We start from the raw sequence: 12,719 nt of genomic DNA, 5'->3' as shown, positions 1-12,719 counted from the left end.
TTTTAGTAGTTTGTTTGTGCTGTGGTGCTATGGAGGAAAATGTCAGCAGCAAGGTAGACCTAAGCTGTCTCTTTCCAAAGGAATAAATATAAATCCAGAAGCAGAGTCTTTCTAGTTCTATGCTAATCATAAAATGAACTGGGGAGTGGAGACTTAACTCGAGTAAGGAGGGATAAAACAGGATATGTAGGATTCCAAGAAAGAGGGTTGCATGCCTAAGTCCCTGCAGGGAGCAGAGCAGAGCTTCTAAACAGACCAAGTATGTAGTGATTACACAACTCTGAATTATACTTTGCTGCTATTTACCCCTTCTCAACAGGTTTTTTCCAGTAACGGATGCGGAGATGAGTGAGATACAAAATAAAACCATAATGAGTACATTCTCCTTCTTAAGCTAAACTGGAATTGGTAAAAGATCTTTGGTAACAGGTAATGGTGACTGGGGTGATTCATTCCTGGTGGTATCTTGCGCCAAATTTCAGAAGTCAATGTCTTTTCAGGAGTAGCAGGAAGATTTGCATATATGACCTCACCCAGAAGCTCCAGCATATAAACAGGAGGTGAGGTGTCTAAACCCAGATCTGGGCTCAGCACTTTCCAAACAGATCAGGACCATGGCAAGCCTCCAGTCCATGCTGTTGCCAGTGGGGCTGTTTCTCTACCTGAGACTGCAGTTCTCTTTAGCCATCTATCCACCTGTGGACATCTGCAAGGTCGTGGATAACATCTTAATCCCGGATGGCCCAGCCCTCACAGCCAACGCAGACCACTATGAACCCAACTTACACTACACGAGTGAGTAGAAGCCGTGATTCTCTCTGCTGTCCTTTGTTCTCTGAGCGGAGTTAACCAGAATTTCAGAATATACCCTTAACCTCTATTCTCAAGTACATAAAACATGGTTTTTGAAATGATCTTTTACCAATTCCAGTTTTGCTTAAGAAGGAGATGAGAGGGTGGCGCCTGTGGCTCAGTCGGTAAGGCGCTGGCCCCATATTCCAAGGGTGGCGGGTTCAAACCCCGGCTGAACTGCAACCAAAAAATAGCTGGGCGTTGTGGCGGGCGCCTGTAGTCCCAGCTACTTGGGAGGCTGAGGCAAGAGAATCGCTTAGGCCCAGGAGTTGGAGGTTGCTGTGAGCTGTGATGCCATGGCACTCTACCGAGGGCCATAAAGTGAGACTCTGTCTCTACAAAAAAAAAAAAAAAAAAAAAAGAAGAAGGAGATGAGAGAAGGAAGTAAAGGAACAAGACTGTGAGGGAGGGGACTGGAGGAGACAGCTTCTGCACGTTTCCTGTGAACCTGAGCCACAGGGGTCCTAAAGTCCCTACATCCAGATTAACTGGAAAAGCACCATAGTACGGTGCTTTGGACATGCATTGGACAAAACACTGCTGCTGGGGGTGTCTGCATATTGCACAACTCCAGGGGGCGGTATTTGCACTTAGTCCCTGGGTGAGAAATCTAGTGAGCCCAGGGAAAGTGTCACCACCCAGCTTTATACATGAGGAGTCTGCAGCCAAGAGAAGTTAAGTGACCTTTTCAGAGTTTCATGGCTAGCAAGTGGCAGAACCAGCACCTGAATCTTAGTCTCTTCATTCTTAACCCAATGCTTGTCTAGAGGTGTCTAGTAAGTATTTTATAAATAGCCTTTCTCAAATCAGCCAGATCTACAAAATAAGGAATATCCTTTCTAATTAGTTCCATAATAACAATATTAATTATGGTGTTTTACATGTTTCAGTCTCATTTTATTTTATTTTATTTTATTATTATTTCTTTTTAGAGACAGAGTCTCACTTTGTCACCCTCAGTAGAGTGCCATGATGTCACAGCTCACAGCAACCTCCAGCTCTTGGGCTTAGGCGATTCTCTTGCCTCAGCCTCCCGAGTAGCTGGGACTATAGGCACCTGCCACAACACCTGGCTATTTTTTTTGTTTGCAGCTTGGCCGGGGCTGGGTTTGAACCCGCCACCCTCCATAAATGGGGCCAGCACCCTACTCACTGAGCCACAGGCACTGCCCTTCATTCTCATTTTAAATGAGGCAAGATACTAAGTGTCTCAGGTCCCAGAGCTATGTACATAGTGGAGCTGGACATCTCCAGCATCCTGGCTTCAGAGAACCTACTCTATACACCTTCTCCATTATGGTAATGAGAACTAACTCTTCTATGTACTGGGCATGTTTTAGGGGTAAATGCTATTATCTTTTCCCATTTTACATAAGTGAACTGAGACATAAAGAAGTTAAAAATGTACCCAAGGTCAGTAATAAATAATATAGCTAATATTTCGATCTAAATTATACAGCCAAAATGTATCCAGATTTGTCCGGCCAGACTGTCCAGCTTCAGAGCCTATCTTCTTATTGACTATGGCAGTGTTTGTCAACCTTTTTTAATGTCACAGCACACTTGAACCCATAGTTAAACTTATGTTGATAAAAAAAAAAAATACTGTGCTTTGAACTCCTTTTGAAAATGAGTTAATTAATGATCTTTAAAATTTTTCACGACACACCTAAGATCCTCTCTTAGCACACCAGTGTGCCATGGCCCATCAGTTGAAAACCACTGGATTTTGGTATCCTGCCTCTTTTTGAAATCTAACCAAATTTTGCAGAGACCAGCAGGGTGACATCAACACCCAAAGTCTGGATTCCAGACTTCAGCATCTGAACAGCCACAGCATGCCTTCACACACTCACCCCGGCCTGCCTTGGTTCTCATCTTTTATGGAGACTGCCACTCAGTGCTTCAGTTGTGACAAGGGCCAACTATGTTCCACCTCCTTAGCCGGTGGATATTGTCCTGACAGGGGTGGAAAGATAATCTTGTCATTCAAGATGAGCACTGAGTGCTCAAGATGTGACCTGGAGATGAACCTGGTGGGGTTAGAGGCAAAAGAGATTACAAGCCCCTGATGCAAGGTTACATGCCTCAAGGTGAAAGATTTTGCTATTGAAATGGAAAAAAGAGAAATCAGTCTGTGGCCCCTCCTGAACATGCCTGATTTCATTTGATCTCAGAGAAATCAATCATGGAAAGATGACGGAGGGGGAGACACAGGAGCCTCTGAAAGTGGGGAGACAGGACAGGGAGAGCCCAGAGATCCACATGGGTGAAGGGGCAATCACAGCAGGTGCAGAGACATCAGGTGGAGCCCAGGGCAGGGGAAGGAAGAAAAGAATTAGGGGTCCTTGAATGCCTACACGTGCCATGCACCCCCAGACTTCAGCTTCCATCTGAGGACAGAGATGGGCTAGGAAAACTCCATGACTGAAGTTGAGCGTTAAAATCCTATGCCCATGAATGGAGATTTGAAATGCCAGATTCCACACCTACAGTCACATAGAAGGCTCCAGGACTGCCTTGCAAAGCGTCCTTGCCAGAACTGGAGGCTTCTGGGAACTCTGAGTAAAATACCTGCCCAGGCCAACAGCTTTTCCTTATTTTGGTTTGGAAATTCCTTTCAAATTTCAGGTTATGTCAACATTGATAAACAATGCATAAAAGGCTTGGTAGGCCCCAAGAGACAACTGCAGCTCAAGCAGTATCTTAGTTGTACAGGTTGCCTGGGTCTTTTTTGGTATCAGTGAAAGAAACCCTTAACACAGTAACATTTGCATGAAGACTGTGCTGAGCAAGCACCTACTTCCATGTCCCCTTTTCACTTTTCTGGGCAACAGAGACATAAGTTGCCTGCCCTGAACTTTCAGCTCCAAGGACACCACTATACACCATCAGATGCATGACTTTTTCAATCAATCAAGAGCAGTTATTTAGTTCTTGACACTGGGCTGGCCAAATCCCAACATAGATGAAACCACAGAGCATAGCACAGATGAGAATATAATTACTTAATTCTACAGCAAAATCCATCAATGTTTCAGGAATGAGAGGAAAAGAGGGCTAAATTGATGTATAGGTGGGAGATAAGCAGGATCTTAGAGTGGAAGTGGGGACAGTACGCATGACAACAGGGAAGGATTCTAGACCAGGGGCAGGTACCCTTGCAGAAGAGCGGGAGCCAGGGTGCCCTGTGTTGGGCCTACAACAGCAGGATGAGGCTAGGTTTGTGGGGTCCTAAACGCCCATGTGCTGGGTCTGTCATCAACAGATCAGAGGCAGAAACATGAGAGCAGAAAGGTTGAGATGATCTGGAAGGAAGAACACCTTGAAGTTTGGGCCAGGAGTGTGTTCTGATGGATGCGTTGTGGGAGGAAGTCTGGTCTGGCCGTAGCATGATGCAAGGCCATTTGGAGGGAGAAGAACCTAACCAGAAATCAAGACAGTGTGGGCCTAGGAGGGGAGAAAGGAGGACCTAAACCTGGGTTGAGGGGAAGCAGAATGAAGTTCAGAGGCAAGCATGCACCCATGCAGAAGTGACAGACCTGATGACCAGCTAGGTGACGCCATCATTCCTCACCTTCCACCACACCTGACACACAGGTCTTGAACAGGTGCTCACAGAGCAAGCTAGGGCTTGTTGATCTGTGTCAGCCGACCCTGACTGGTACACTAACAATTAGAACAGAGGAATGTAGTGTGCTAAAAGTCATATAAAAATTGTAATTTGGCCAATACCCGCCATGTATTAAAATCTTTATGTTCTTTTTTTAATCCTCCTAGGAACCTTTCAAAATAGGTATCATAATCTCAGATAATGAAGGATCACATCATTATCCCCAAATCTAGAACCAGGCCAGAGCAAAGTGGGCATTCAAGAAGTATTTTGGGGGCAGGTGATGAAAAATAAGGAAACTGGAGCTCAGAATCGAAATGACTTGCTCCTGAGTGTTAGAACCAGAATTCAGATCCGGGACCCTTTCGGGCCACATGATCAATTTTCTTTGCTTTGTGAAGAAGGGTGAAAAAGCTTCAGTGGCTGAGAGGGCCCTAGAGGAAACACTACCATAGACAGCATCAGGAGATGTACTCACAAGGGACCCTTTGAGGAAAAAAATGGAAAGACTGAAATATTCTCTTTAAATACCCTCCCCATTACACATCAGAAGGCTAAAATAAACAAGTGGGATTACGAGTGTCAGCGGGGCCCCTGGAGTGCATGCGAGGCTGGGGTCCCCAGAGGATGCCTGAGTGCAGGAAAATCCTCAGGGGTTCCTCAACAGGCCCTTGGATCAGCCCCTTGGCTCAGAGGCACCCCTTCCCACACCCCCAACAACCGACGCCAAGAGAATCAGCTTTTCTGGGGCAAAAAACGAGTCAGTTTTTCTCTTACTTGGCCCACCAGCCCTTTCACAGGCACCAGCCATTTCTGTCCCCATGTGCCTCTAGAGAAGAGGCCACACAGGCTTTCCCCCTTGTACCACACATGGGCCGCAGCCCAGAGAGGAGGAGATTCACTCCCAGGATCTCAGCCCAATATTCAGCAAAGCCAGAGCCAGAGTAGAGGTTTTCTTTTGTCTACTTTTTATTGTGCAAATTTGGAAAACACAAAAAAAACGCTAGGAAGAAAGTGAAAATCATCTGCAACCCCACTGCCAAGAAATCACCAGTTAATAATATCTTGATGTATTTTCTTCCTGACTCTCAACTTCTTTAACAAAAATGGGGCCACCCTGTATGTCCTTACTCTTTGTAATTTTCTTTTTTCACATATGATTTTGGTCACACTTCCCTCACTCCATGAGCAAGTGTGGCGCCTTGAACAGGCAGCTGATCTTCCCTCTCTACTTACTCTCAGTACGGGTCCCTGCGAAGGGCCACACCAGCTCTGTGGTCATGCGATCGCTGGACCAGGACGGCACCCCCGTGGGCACGTGGGTAGAGGACAACAGGCAATGTGAGAACCACACCGCTCTGTATCACCAGCAAGTCCCAGACGTCATCACAACAGGCTGGATAGCTCCTAATTTGACGAATATAACTGAAGTCAACCTACAGTAAGAACCCATCTTTGCTTTGGGCTTTTAAGCTTTCATATTGGGCTTGCGCGGTTTTACATGGGCCTTGGAGGACTGAAAATCCTATCTAGATGTCATATGGAGAATTCAGCAGCTGCACCTCATTTCTGCCTCACTACATTCTCTGCCATCTGTAGGAAATTGTACACACACGGCACACAACACATTGTACACCAGTTATGCTCAACATACATGGAAATAACCAAGTGCCCTTTTTCTTTCAAATTCTCTATATTCAAACTGGATGATAATTTTGTAAAACATAGATTCATTTTGGAAATAGCCTCAGCAGAAAGCGTGATAATTGTGAATTAAAACTGGCTTCCTAGTGTCATACAAATGAACACACAGATTCTGAGGTGAGGCCACCAGGGAGCCCAGCCTATACTTTAACTACAAATAGTTAATAAGGCTGTCTGTCACGCTTTTCTGATCGGAGGAAAGAATTAAGAAACCCACTGTTAATTATCATGCAACGCCTTTGATATAGTCTCTGGAACTCTGAAGCAGTTCATTCCCAAGAAACTAGAAAATTCAACACAAAGTATTTCTCCTCCCTAAGAAGAAAAGTTATTCAAACGACAAAAAAATTCTTTTAATCTGAATATGGAAAAAAAAAAAAACTACCAGTTAATAAAACTAGAAGTCTTATCTAAGTCACTACCCTGAGCTTACCTTGAGGAGGCAGTGGTAGGAGGGTTGTTAGAAGTATTTCTCCCCTCAATTCTCTGATTTGTTTTTTCCCGTTTATTCCAGAGCTCATGTGTTCTCTACAGCCTGCTCCACTGGTTCCCAAAAATGAAATAAAGAGGTCTCTTGTACTTCTCCTTTCACAATATCTCTGCCTCCCCCAGGCAACAGCCCCTTGTACTCCAAGAATTTAATGCAGACGTGTCCCCTTGCCTCCTCCCTCTCTCTCCCCACTTCATCCCCATTTCTGACTTTATGGAGAACCCCAGCCTCTTAATTCCTTTGTGCTTACTTTCTCAGCTATGGATTTGTTACTAGGTTGACTTTAGGAACCAATCACTGGGAGGACAGACTGCCATCCTGCACTGAAGAGGCACGTCTGACCGTCAGGCTGTGTCCACTGTGGACAGCCAACTCTCTGGGAAGCTGCTGCTGATGGTGATGTCGCTGCAAAACCATCCTTCCCCCTTCTGCCGCAATCTGGCTTTGAAACAGGTGCTATTGTGCCCACAGAGAGAGGTGCCAAAGTAGAATCCAGAAGGAGCTGCTATAATCCAGCCCCACAACGACTTCTAAGTAGATGCTTAGAAGCCAGCCAGAGGCAACTGCAGACAGGACTTTCTTTTCTCACCTCATTAAAGCCTCCACCCCACCCCACCCCACCCCACCCCCAGGCAACAACAGCTAACAGACAATACAGCACAACGCCCCACCGACACTGTGTTCTCCAGACCCCTTCTCACACATCTGCACCTGCCAGCCCCTCTGCTTGTTCACACTGCAAACATATGGCCTTAGTCAGCATGTCCAGCTCAAGGGAAGAGGAGACCCACACATTCAGGGGCACACAGAAAGCAAACTCCACAGTGATGGGTGCTGTGCTGGAGGGGGAACAAGGGACAGGTGAAAGGGTTCCTGCCCATAAGACATTACAATGAGGTTAGAGGTGCAAGACCTACACAGAAATGATCACTGAGCTTAAACACCACTTCCTCAGGAGCGCTCCCAGGAGGCCTGATCACAAGAGGCCTCTCTGTTACACACTCTCATTATCTCCTCTATTCATCGGAGCATTTATCACAACCATGATCAGTTAAGTATAGTCAATCATTCTTCTAAAATATGGCCCCCTGAAGAAACTGTAACACAAGGGTGAAAACCAGTGGCACTTCCAGAAGTCTTATAGACTACTTACAGAAGCAGTCCTGCTCAACTACAGCAACTGACATGGGGTATCCTCTCATTATTTGTTGCATGTATGAACAAGGGACTGATATAATAATGGCTCCATTGATCTACTAACAACACATCAAGCTGTACAGGTCATTTAATAAGCATTAAGCACCTATGATGTGTCAGGCATTGCTGACAAGAGAACCTGCCCTGCTCTGGGGAGAGAGGCTCACAGCAAGTCAGTGCAGTAGGTGGTCATGGTTCCCTTATGGAAATCTGTCTGAGTTAATGACAATAGGGAGAAAAAACTTTGTAGAAAAGGTTACCATTGAATTTATGAGCAGATGTGACTTGGACAGGTATTATAGGCAGACGGACTGGCTGGAACAAAGACCAGAGGTGTGTAGGAGTTCAGAGTGGTGAAGCTGGCAGGCTTGGGGCAATTGGAAAAGTCATCCAGAGGCTGCTTAACTTAATGGTTAGTTAAGAGAATGCAAAGCAGACCAACATTAATGATCTGCTAATTGCGCCATAGAGAAAGTGAGCACAAACAAAATTAAGACGTTGTGAACCTCCAAGAAGTCAGAAACAGGACCTGAACTTGTGAACTCCTCCCACAAGAGGTTCTCACTGGTCTGTCACTGATTTGCCTTCCACAGAGCCTACGTTTTCCATTACTACCACCCGGTCTCACTGTCTACTCTGAAACTACACAGCAAAGGTGAGTTCCTCTGCAGACCATCTGCATATCTGGCACTGAACTCAATCAGCCTGGAAAGTTACTTTGTGGATGCCCTAGATAAGAGATTCTTCTAAACTTGTGTTACCCAGATGTCAGTTAAGTCTCCTAGTATCTGGAGACCTCCCTAAGATTTGTCCAACCCCTTAACCCATGCCCTGTGGAAAACATAAGCCTTCCCCAAGATTTCTGCAAATTTCCAGGGGCCTTCGATTCTCATGGTCACCAGTAACTCCAAATTCCTGCTTCCATGGAAGCTGTTTCTCTTCACTATCTACTAATATGAAAATTAACATCTTCCTCAATTTCCACTAAGAATTCCTACTCACACAGGTCCTTCCTGGGTAAAATAGCCTTCAACCAAAGAGTTTTAAAGAAAATGGGGGTGGTGGGTGGGGAGTTTCACAAAGAAGATTGACATCATAGAAATATCAATAATTTCCTTAGTTTTCCCTTTGGCCACCACCACTGACACTGAGAATTTCCACTGGTTTTTCACAGGCTGCAGCTTCCAACTTCACTCCTCCCTGAGGCTCCTCTGCCCTTCTCCCTTCTCTGTCCCCTTCCTTTTCTCTTACCTCCTTCTAAGAAGCTATAACAAATTCAAGAAATGAAGTGCATGGGCAGCGCCCATAGCTCAGTCGGCAGGGCACCGGCCACATACAACGAGGGTGGCGGGTTCAAACCTGACCAGGACAGCTAAAAAAAAAAAAAAATAGAAAAACAGAGGCAAGAGAATCACTTGAGCTCAAGAGTTGGAGGTTGCTATGAGGAATGACACCACGGCCCTCTACCCTGGGTGATAGCTTGAGACTCTGCCTCAAAAAAAAAAAAGAAATGAAAATAGATAACTTGCCTAAGACCACACAGAAAGTAAATGGCAAAACAAGACCTCTTATTCCTTATATCTTTTCCCCACTTTTCATGGACTCACATAAAAATAATCTTTTTAAATAAAGTCTTTAGATAAGTGTACAAGATTCAGTGAAGAACAAGAAACATTAGTCTCTCTCAGTGCTTCATACAGGCATTCCTCATGAGCCCCCCAACACTGAAAAACTTCTAGTATGATGCCAATTTTCCTGCCAGTCATAAACTGCAAAATGTGTTCAAAGGGGAAAATTATTCTGAACAACGAATTTTAAAGAGATTGTGCCTGATGAAACTTTTTTGTTGTTGTTGAGTCAGAGTCTGTTTCCATGGGTAGAGTGTTGTGGCATCATAGCTCACAGCAGCCTCAAACTCTTGGGCTCAAGCAATCCTCTTGCCTCAGCCTCCCAAGTAGATGGGACTACAGGCAAGTGTCCATTTTTAGTAGAGATGGGGTCTTGCTCTTGCTCATGCTGGTCTCAAACTCCTGAGCTCAAGCAATCCAACTGCCTCGGCCTCCCACAGTGCTAGGATTACAGGCGTGAGCCACTGCACCCAGCCTTATTGTCTGAAACTCTATTTCCTTGGTGGCTTGACCTCTGTAGGAGGACTGAGACTTTTGTTATCTTCTTTCTCAAGAACATTTCAAAGGTAAATTATTGTGTGAATGCTAAAAGAAAAAAAAAAGTTTTTTTCTAGTCAGGACCCCTTAGCTCCAGGTTATTAAAATCCACTTTAAAAAAGAAAGTGCTCATGTTCCAATGTTCTGGCTCAGTGGGATGCCAGAGAAATATTTGTCTTGGTGAAATGCTTAATGAAATGCCACTGAACTAGAAGGCATCCTCCACGCTAGCAAGAGACCCTTCAGGCCCAAGTAAGTTACTAGACTATTCCCTTCTCCCTCTTCCTTACAGACTGCTCTAGGGTCCTATTCCATATCTCATACTTTTTTCCCACTTTCCTTGGACGTACACCAAAACCTTGGAAGTATCCCTGCCAAGTTCCAGGTGTCCATGATCAAACAAGCGCCCTAGACTACAGGCCTGGCTTTCTCTGCTTCTCTGCAAGATAACTCAGAAAGCCAACATCTGATTAAAAACAAACAAACAAAAAAAAAAAAAAAAAAGATGACTATGTAAAGATGACTAGTGCCTTAGAAACCACAGAGAAAGAGTCAGGGTTTTAGACAGAACATCTGTCCACTAACTTTAGAGCAGGATGGCAGTCCTCAGGTTGGATGGTATCTAGTTCTTTCAACCCCTTGAAAATCAGCAAGAAGAAAATGAAATTGTGCCATTCTGAATCATATTTGCACTGACTAACCTAAAATACTAAAGATATAAAGAAATTCAAGGGAAGCCTACATACCCCAACAACAAATTCAGCAGTTGTATAAATTCATTAGCCGCCGCCAGCTCCACCCCCACCCCTCACCTAGTAGGACTGTGCAGACCTTAGGGACAGAGAGGGTTTCTTTCTTATTTTTGTTATTTAACATTCTGTACCCATTAGCATTCCCCCTCCTCTGCACACATTTGGTACTGGAGAAGTGTTTATTGAATTTTGCTCATGAATCCAGCTCTCAAATTCCATCAGATTAGCCTCCTTTTTGAGCACCCAGCCAACAGAGATTCTCATGCCATTGGTTATTTTCCAGGAACCACCACAGTCTTGACCTCCAAGTATTCCACAACCCTGACCTCCAACAGTTCTATAACCCCAACCACCAAAAATTTTACAACCTCAGCCACAGGGAATTCTACAACTTCAACCACAGAGATTTCTACAACCTCGACCACCAAGAGTCCTACGACCTCAACCGTCAAGAATCCTACAACCTCGACAGCCAAGAGTCCTATGACCTCGAACTTCAAGATGTCTACAACCTCGACCTCCACGACTTCCACAACCAATAACTCATACAGCTTTGCCAACAGAGTTTTCAACAGTTCCATCACAGAAGCCATTTCTATCCTGTTTGTTTTTCTCACCAGCAAATTTCTCTTCTAAAAGGAAACTAAAGAAACAATTGTTCCCTCCTCCAGGGCACCCTCCTACATTTAGTTCCAAGCTAGTGCTTGGACATGGGTATGAATGATGGTTCTATGTTCCCAAATGTGCAACTCAACTGCCACTGCTTCCAACCAGAACAGAGCCCAGGGCACACACTTGTAGACCTGGTCACACAGCTGTTCAACTACATCTTTCAGGACACAAATTATGATTTCTAAATAACATTATTTAGACCTGGCCTGAGTGCAGCAATCTAGAGTTCTGCCTATCAGTTGTTAAAGGCCAAATGGTGCATGTTAATGTTGACGGTCAATTCCACAGCCAAACAAAATGTTTATTGCCAAAGGATTCCTGTGTCCCCTTGAGTTTCTGAAGGAAGAAGCCTTCCTTGCTTTCAAGATGATCTCAGATTTTCTGACCCATTCAGAATGTAAACCCGTTCATGTTATACAGAATTTCTGTGACTCAAGAAGGAAAGGAGAAAGGAGCTCTAGCCCTGAGGCTACTGGCAGTTTCCCATTTTATCCATACCAGTAGGTTTTGAAGGGCAAGAGAATAGGAATGTAACATGTTTGAGCAGCCAATGGTAGGAACAACTATGGTATAAAGGCTTTTTCTCTATGTTGTACCAAATAAATTATATTTCAAACAAGAATAGTGAATGTGTTAAAGTATGTCTTTAATGCATGATTAAGTTAAAATGGAGAGAATGTTCTCTAATTGTACTCATTTGTGTGGATAGCAGAAAATTAATGGAATGGTGAGTGTATGTATGTTTTTCAAGGCCAGACATAGGATAAAATGATCTCAATTTTCATTTCTCAATTGCAAACTCATCATTTGCCCCCTAAAAGTAATTTCTACTAAGAAATGGGAAACTATTTATAGTATTCATAATACAAATTAAAACCAAAAGCAAGCATGGCATTCCCAATAGAAAAGCTCATAATAAGCAACAAAACTTTCTTTTAATAATAATGCTTAATTCCAGGATGCCAACCTCCTTTTGTAATCCCTAAAATTATGTGCCTTCTCAGAGTTTTGACTCTATTCCTCTTTCTCCTCCTTAGAACACCACCTTGGTGGTGTTCCTCATCATTCCCATAATAACTGAAGAAAGCCTTCTCATGCAAACATTCAGCCTGTTTATTCACACATGTTTGCCTTGAGAAACTGCCAAAGGGACAGGTCAGCTATGATTTTTTTCTAGCATCCAAAAACACATTAGAATAAACAACCAATCTTCTCATCTGAGATTACCCATCACATTTGGGAGCTCAGAAAAATGGCATGTTCCTAATCTCCTC

At 44.1% G+C, this 12,719-nt stretch overlaps 1 protein-coding gene across 1 annotated transcript; it reads left to right on the top strand.

Moving 5' to 3' along the window:
• Nucleotides 1–606: 606 nt before the first annotated feature.
• Nucleotides 607–12,054, top strand: PLET1 (placenta expressed transcript 1). Its single transcript, XM_053593714.1, has 4 exons — nucleotides 607–795; nucleotides 5,708–5,906; nucleotides 8,450–8,511; nucleotides 11,057–12,054. Exons 1-4 carry the CDS (start codon nucleotides 615–617, stop codon nucleotides 11,407–11,409), a joined length of 795 nt encoding a protein of 264 aa, XP_053449689.1. The 5' UTR covers nucleotides 607–614; the 3' UTR covers nucleotides 11,410–12,054.
• The last annotated feature ends 665 nt before the right edge of the window (nucleotides 12,055–12,719 follow it).

The sequence above is a fragment of the Nycticebus coucang genome, chromosome 6 (genome assembly GCF_027406575.1).
Source record: "Nycticebus coucang isolate mNycCou1 chromosome 6, mNycCou1.pri, whole genome shotgun sequence".
Classification (NCBI taxonomy): domain Eukaryota; kingdom Metazoa; phylum Chordata; class Mammalia; order Primates; family Lorisidae; genus Nycticebus; species Nycticebus coucang.
The sequence above is the reverse complement of the archived record's forward strand: the minus strand, read 5'-3'. Positions and strand labels throughout refer to the sequence as shown.

Excerpts from the sequence above, each read along its gene's own strand:
- PLET1 (XM_053593714.1), top strand. The coding sequence starts at position 615 with ATGGCAAGCCTCCAGTCCATGCTGTTGCCAGTGGGGCTGTTTCTCTAC. Across the intron at positions 5,907-8,449 it reads ATAACTGAAGTCAACCTACA|AGCCTACGTTTTCCATTACT; the intron begins GTAAGAACCCAT and ends TGCCTTCCACAG. Across the intron at positions 8,512-11,056 it reads TCTGAAACTACACAGCAAAG|GAACCACCACAGTCTTGACC; the intron begins GTGAGTTCCTCT and ends GTTATTTTCCAG.